The sequence below is a fragment of the Sinocyclocheilus rhinocerous genome, unplaced genomic scaffold, assembly GCF_001515625.1.
Source record: "Sinocyclocheilus rhinocerous isolate Xijiao unplaced genomic scaffold, SAMN03320098_v1.1 scaffold2482, whole genome shotgun sequence".
Lineage (NCBI taxonomy): Eukaryota > Metazoa > Chordata > Actinopteri > Cypriniformes > Cyprinidae > Sinocyclocheilus > Sinocyclocheilus rhinocerous.
Genome location: NW_015632043.1, coordinates 110,931 through 118,762, shown reverse-complemented (window position 1 = coordinate 118,762; position 7,832 = coordinate 110,931). Strand labels below are relative to the sequence as shown.

The following is a 7,832-nucleotide window of genomic DNA, read 5'->3' as shown; positions in this document are numbered from 1 at the left end:
CTGTCTTTCCTATTGTCGTCTGTTCCTAGATGAATGGCTTGTGGGTGCACATATGAGAAGTTTCTATGGAAAAACTGCTTCCTGCTGTAATCTGTTGAAAGATGAATGCTGCATGAAGAATGCAAATCTGTCAAACCACTCAAAGCTGCTTCTGCATCTGAGTTTGATATGTTTGTATGCACTTTAAGTATTTCTTTGAATTGTTTTTTTGTGTGCTGACTGCAAATGTCATGGAAGCTATTTCTTTCTTTCAACAATCATTTGAATGGTTGATGAAGAAATTAGCTGTTTTGCTTGAAGTTTCATGTAGAACATACAGTACACAGATTTTTTTGTGTATATGGCTCTCATGTCAGTGTCTCCTAGCATTTCTTCAGATGCAGTTGCATCTTCACCTGCATCCATTTAGTTTACATCAGAAACTGGCTCACACACAAACTCTGCAGAGCATGTAGTCGATACTTGCCCCCCTGCTATTGCGTGTTTTTGAGTCCTTGGACAGTTTACCATCTCATGTTTAGAAAGATGTGATTGGAGATGTGCAATCAGATCTTTCAGGTTTGTGCACTCTTTCTGACAATTTGTATTGTCACATGTGTATGGTCCAGGCATGATGTCCAATTGTGTCACACATGGGTTTTTGTGGTGTCGATAAACATGCGTTTTCAAAGCTTTGTATTTGAAAAAAACATGTTTGCAGTCAGCCACACAACATGGATATTGGCCATTAGCCTTATGTTTATGAAGAACTTGATGGTCTACATAACCTTTTATAAACTTTAAGAAAAACGCCACATAAGCGACATGTAAAAACTTTTGCCATTTCAGACAAAGTCCCTGTTTCACATCACACTAGCAGTAAATATAACACTTTACATAACTATTACAACAGCTTAAGACGCTATGAACTATGTACAATTTAAAAACAAAAAACAAAAAAAAACACATAATATGTTCACAAACCTGTTACAGAAAAATGATGGAAGGAACCGACGACCCGCCTGCAAAAAAATAAAAATAAAGTAAATAAATAAAAATAGACAAGAAATATAGTTAAGAGAGAGAGTAAAGCGTAAGGCCTAAGCAAGAGAAAGCGCGGAACACTATAATCCTATATTAATAACGCATGTATGTTAAAGTCAGAATGTGTCACATGTCATTTTTTACGCAAATAACCCTAATGAAAATGTGTCGTTTCATTCAGAGAGTTTTTAGCAAGGTTTTTAACTCAAAGTTTAGTGACTTATTGCGCAGTATGCGCACATGGAAGAGACAGTAAAATTACTAAGACAAAGTTGAAGATCCTTTGAAGATCTGGTACTACAGATAGTTTAGAAAACATAGATGTAACTAAACAGACAAATTAAAGTTGGTTGCCAACCTGTCATCCAAGTGTGAAGGAGGAGTTCAGCTGTCACGTTGCTGTGCTGGTCGTGTTCGTCTTCGGTGTTCTAGAACAACAATGGCGCTCTAAACTAGTCATTGTGTGCATTGAAGCTCTAATCAAACTTGCTCTGCGTAAAAGATCTAACACATTAAAATCTGTCTTTCTGCATTGCAAATAATATTTAATTGCATATGTAAGAAACATCTTTCATGTGGGCAAGCTTTACTCTTCACATTGCTGTAGGATCTCTGTCGAACAGACACGAATAAACCCTTGGCCACCTTGTGAGCCATTGAACAACCACATTCCAAAGAAACAAACTAAAGATTCTCCTCCGCAACCATCTGCGGTCGTAAAACTAATTAATGATCAGCATAACGGCCGATTGTCTGGACCGGTTTCCTGTCAAGGCCTGGTCCTTATCCCTCAGGGTATCGGAACTGCTAAAACCCTAACTCAATCACCAGGAGAGAAGAAACTCCCTCTGTCTGAAGACGCTTCGAGGACCAGATGTGCAGTGTAACTTTGACCAGCTTCAACATAAATTGATAATCAAATAAACAGAAAGCGACAGATTTACTGTGACAACGTTTGAGCGGGAAATTCACCAGAGCTCCACAGAGTGACCTCCTTGACCTCGGGAACACATGATCCCCCTCACATCCTGCATTCCAAAAGAACCGTGCTCTTGTCGTTGCAACAGAGGAACACACGCAAACTCACATAGATGATTTCAAAAGACAATCATTTAAAAAAACTCATCATAAGTAGTGAAAACTATATTCACAAATAATATGTTTTATGTCTTATATATGCTTGATGTGTTTCATGTAATCGGTGCAACTTTAATCAATGTTTTATAACCCCTTTTTAGCAGATAAAGCTATTAATATGTGTGTAAGATATGTGAAGTTTAGTGTTGAATGAAAACTTGTGATAATTGCAGAACATTGAAATGAATGAAAAGCTGTTATTTTGAACAGTGTGTGTTGTACGTCACTTTATAGAAGTTATTAACAAAACCTGCAAAGACATTTCCCCACGTGATGAATTGAACAGCATGTTAATTTATGCATGAAAAAGGAACCACACAGGGCGTGGCTAAGACCTGCAACAGCGTCCGATTGGGACAATTGCGTCTGGGATGGACCAAATCGTCTCACTTAAAAACCCAATGCCTGAACAGATGCTCGCTCGCTCGCTCTCTCGATCTTTTGGCTCTTTCGCCTTGTTGATCGCGCTACAAAGCGCTCACACGCTGTAACATCACGTGAGAGAGACTCCAGAACTCAAACCTTCCGTTGAAACTTTGTGATCGCCGAAGTCTTCAAAGCCTAAAGCCAAGCAAAGAAACTCTCAGAAGAACTTCAAGCATCACTCTCCGTACCTAAGGCAACCGACTTCCGAAGCTCCTACGTCACAAGGCAACCAACCATTCACCACGAGGGCTCTCCCAAAAAGACATCATCCAAACGACAGATCGGCAACCAATCAGAGGCTCTGGGATTCCCTCAGGCAGAAAAGAAAACCCCTCTCAGCTTTCCAGCGCAAACGCAAGTAACAAACAAAATCTAATATCTGCTGAAACTGGTGCTGAATCGATCTTATGCAACTAAAGATAAGCTAAATCTCTGCTTTTGTGATTTTCTTGGTGCGATCTAAGAATGAGTAACTTACTAGATCTTTGTGACTTCCTCAGAACTCTGTTAATTCTCATCCTTCGAACTGTATGTGTGTGTGAATGTGTGTTTGTGTGATTTTGATAGTTTTAGTTCCATGTAATCTATAGAGTAGTTCAAATTAATTAATGTATCATTATAAGAATCATTGTCCTGTGTCGTGTATTTTAAATTTAAAACTTTGCCCAAATCGTGCTACCTAGCTCGTAGCTTAATAATCATCACTAACAGTTATTATGACCGTGGCCAGGGCATAATATAAATATCCAAACTGTTAAGATATACTGACGTTAACGTCTCGCTGGACGAACAGTTGATAAAGTGTAAAATATAAAATTTGGAATCAGTTCTAATCAGGTTGACTTTGAATCTTCAGATTCGATTCCCCTCTCAAAAGAGTTAATTTCCCTACATTATGGTGGAGAATGCGGGCAGATTTGACTTATAATTCATAACACCAAGACATTGTGGGTTGAATCTTTTCTATTTTTATCTGGAGAATAGATTAGAGACACAGAAACAGAGTTGTTGAGTTACTGTATACTTATTGTGGCATGCCAGCATGTTGAATGAATGAAGTGAAACTCGAGTTGTTGTTTAAAGAAGTGAACTGCAGTAAAACATTTAAATTTTGTCTGTTGAGACAAGAGTTAGTCACTCTAAAAGCGCACAAGAAAGAAGCGAGCGTGTTCCTCGTTTTCCTTTCTTTCAAAAGGCCTTCATAGTTTGATTTGTAGTGCGTGTCCCACTTCTGACCTAACTATGCTATGTATCTCCCTGGTGGAGATAGAAAGCTGGCAAAGATTTGACTGAGAAATTAATGATACCAAGATATTATTATTATGAATTTTCTCTATTTTTATCCGGAAGAATAGATTAGATACAGAGAAACAGAGTTGTTGTGTTACTGTATACTTTATTGTGGCATGCCAGCGTGTTGAAGTGAACTGCAGTAAAACATTTAAATTTTGTCTGTTGAGACAAGAGTTAGTCACTCTAAAAGCGCACAAGAAAGAAGCGAGCGTGTTCCTCCTTTTCCTTTCTTTCAAAAGGCCTTCATAGTTTGATTTGTAGTGCGTGTCCCAATTCTGACCAAACTATGCTATGTATCTCCCTGGTTTGAGAATATTAGATTACCTAACTGATACTCCTCTGCCATTTATTCACTAAAAACTAGTTTGAAATGCGGCGCTCAGAGAGAGTGTCCTAACGTTATTTTATGGGAGAATTGTGAAATCTTGATCAAGTAGAATTGTGGTTAAATCCATGTGTTTTTTTTCTGTCTATATAGGCTAACACAAAGTGCTTAGATCCGCCGAGATCTACAATAATGTTATTGTATTAATTGCAGAAAATCTGTAGATTAATTTACCTCACTCTAATGAGTTGAGATTGTTCAGCGCTGTAAGATAAGAACCTCAATAGTGCTTTTTGTTTGTTTAGTGTGAGATGTGCTGACATCTCCTGTGATGTACTTAAACTGTGTATAACCATGGACTGTGTGTAGCACATGCCAGCTTATTGCAGGGTACGTTGCCATAGTAACAGCCATAACCCGAAAGTTCTAAGAAACCTTTTCCGGGGTAACTTTCAAGTGCGCAAGCGCAGTCCGCCAGCGCCATTTTTGAGCTGTTTGTAAACAAACAGCCTAGCATGAGCTAAGCTAACTGAAGCTAATGAGTTTGCATTGAAGCCTAGGCAAAGCTATTAGCACAGAAGGCTAGCGGTTAGCACTTAGCATTTTGTAGCCTACTGGTTTGAATGCGGTGTATTTTGCAGTGTGTTTTGAAGTGTTGAAATGTAATCAGTTACATCTGAATTTTAAATCACACTAGTGGGATCTCATTTTTATCTCTCTTTTACACTTATTCATCTTATCTCTCTTCTCCTCTCCTCCCATTGAAAAGAACGTTGACAGATGCAAACTTAATAAACCTTACTGTATGCGATTTTAAACAACCATCAGATTAGCGATCTCACAGTTTTAATCACGGTCGTTTAAAGGTTTGTCCTTTCCCCTTCAGCTTGTTTACTATACCAGTTTAAACGCTGTTGTTTTATTAACAATTAATTATGGTTCTCGTCCTCATTACTTTAATGCTACGTTGTGATTGATTCCATAACTGCTCTTATAATTTTAGTGACATCAGTAGATATTATTAATTTGCTATCCTTAGGGATTTGAAATTGTTCATTTAATTTCATAATTAATTACAGATTTGAAATTTTAATTTCATTTCATAAATTAATTTCAGTTCCTGCTTCCACATAGCAACAATATTTACAGATTAATTTAATTATAATTGCTCTTATGATTGTAATAACATCAGTAGGTATTAGTAACTTGCTATCCTTAGGGATTCAAAATTTGTAATTTAATTTCATAATTAATTAAAGATTTGAAATTTTACATTAATTTCAACATTACATTTTTAATCATTAACTATCAATATTGCTCTGAAATTATAATTTCATTAGTAATTAATTAGGGTTGGGTTTCCCTAATTCAACGATATGATTGATTAATTTAATTTTAATCGCTCTTATCAATTTTAATGATGACATCATAAAAATTTTAATCATGAACTACCATTTCTAATTTGAAATTCTAATTTCATTTGCAATCAAGTTTTGTTCCTATCTGTTAGGCTGTTTTTTTCCCCTTCCTTCAGTTAATTAATTAACTCAGCTAAACTTTCATAGGTTTCCCCTTTGGCTTAAGCCTGTTAGTGGATAGGGCGCCCCCTAGTGCTTGGTCGGTGAAGTGACAGTTGTCTCGGTGAGTCACAGTGAGCAGAGCCACCTGCTCTGACGTAACCTGGTGCGGGCTGGGGGTGAAACCGAATATTTCCGTCCTAGTATTGCAAGTGAAGGCACGCAGTGATGCCTCAGCAATCGGGTGCTTGGTCGGTGAAGTGACAGTTGTCTCGGTGAGTCACAGTGAGCAGAGCCACCTGCTCTGACGTAACCTGGTGCGGGCTGGGGGTGAAACCGAATATTTCCGTCCTAGTATTGCAAGTGAAGGCCCGCAGTGAGGCATCAGCAATCGGGCATCGGAGGAGGAGTCAACAAAGGCTAACTGGGCGAAGGTTTGGATATACCACCCTGTCGGCTATTGACGAGGTACGTCAGACTATGGGTCTGCGCTGACGGGTAGCTTGCAGGGTTTAGCTCTCCTTCTTCTTCTCTCTCTCTCCTTCTTCTTCTCTCTCTCTCAGCTGTCTTCTTCTGATTTGACTACTGCTGCTGTTTTTGTGATGTACCTGTGAGAATCATAAAAGCAGAGAACTTTAGAAACATTTAACAAATATTTGTGAAACTTGAAAACTTCGTTTCAAAATTGTTTGACTCTCACCCTACCTTCCCTTCTCATCCTGGGATTCTACCCGGCTAAGGCTAAAGCAGGTCAACAAGAGGACTGATAGGCGTCCGCCAAATATTGAACATACATCTAGAAACGCTCTAATTGGTGTATGGTTGTCAATCCTACCAGCTGAGAAACCAATACTGTCATTGTTATTGTTTTTCTTTCACCCTGGAGGAAATTTTAATAACAATCACAGTCCTGGTATTTAGAAATCCCCATTTCCAAACACCTATCTAGAAGCATCCTTCTAAATCAAACTTAACAAACAAAAAAAAGGGAAAGAAAATTTCATTGTACTCATTCTGCAACCAGAAAAGGGTATTTTGTTTTGTCTTTCTCTCTCATCTTACAATTAGCTCTTATCTTTCTTTGGAAAAACAAACAAACTTTCTCTTATAGGAAAAGTGGAAGCAGCCAATTATTATTCTGTTCCTTGCTCTGTTTGTTATTCTTCTTTTCTCCCTCTGTTCTCTAGCTGTGTTACCTGTGTGTGCTTACTAATTTTCCCCACAGAGACTACAAATTAGAAGCACACCCACCAGAGGATCACAGTCGCTGAGAACCACACTCACTTGCCCATTACACACTCAACGTCAAGCCTCACTTGACATTGCACACTTACACCTCTGTTTTGCCTTGTTTGTTTTGTTTTATTTTGTTTTCTCCTCTTCAAGGTCTGTGTCAGTCTAGGTTCTAGATCTCCCTCACCGCGTCAAAACATGTCTCGCACAACAGACTCTGTTGGCCACTGGGAGGACCTCGAGACATGGCTAAGTGTTGCAACAGACAGCCTCCTACCTAAGGCTGCTGAAACACTGAGGCATCAGACACAGGACCAGCTGGATGACAACATAACAAGCCTTATGAGACAAGACCCAAGTCAGAGCTACAGTCACAAAGAACTAGCCAAGATCACTGGTTCCTTAAGCCACACATTCATCGCCACCCTCAAGCTGAGCGACAGGCACGCCGCCCACCTCCAGCAGGAGCTAACACGCGCACAACAACGCGTCAAGCAGCTAGAACTGGAGGCTCAGGAATGACGGGAAGGGCCCAGTGAGGTGGAACAAGGTGCAGAGGAGGAGATCACCAGGCTAAAAGAGACCCTAACAGCTACTACCCAAGAAATGGAACAAGGCAAGGCAGACTACGCTGATCTCTCCAACAAGCTACAATATGCAGAACAGCTTCTGGAAAAGGCAAAGGCTGACTTTAGAGACAAGAACAGCAGAATTAAAGCTCTTGAAACTCACCTGGATGAGTCGAGAAATGAGATCAGCCGCCTAGCACGACAGCTGGACTACATCAAAGAGGAGTCCGACAGCATCAAAGAGGAACTCAAACATGCCTACGAGCTGCGCCCCAAGCCAACAAGGACGTGACGGGCACCAGTCTCAGA

The 7,832-nt window shown here is 39.5% G+C and overlaps 1 protein-coding gene across 1 annotated transcript; it reads left to right on the top strand.

Moving 5' to 3' along the window:
• The first annotated feature begins 7,125 nt into the window (after positions 1 to 7,125).
• On the top strand, positions 7,126 to 7,815 carry LOC107742173 (coiled-coil domain-containing protein 102B-like). Its single transcript, XM_016555075.1, is given in 1 exon segment — positions 7,126 to 7,815. A coding segment is annotated over 1 exon segment (663 nt). The 5' UTR covers positions 7,126 to 7,152.
• Positions 7,816 to 7,832: the final 17 nt, after the last annotated feature.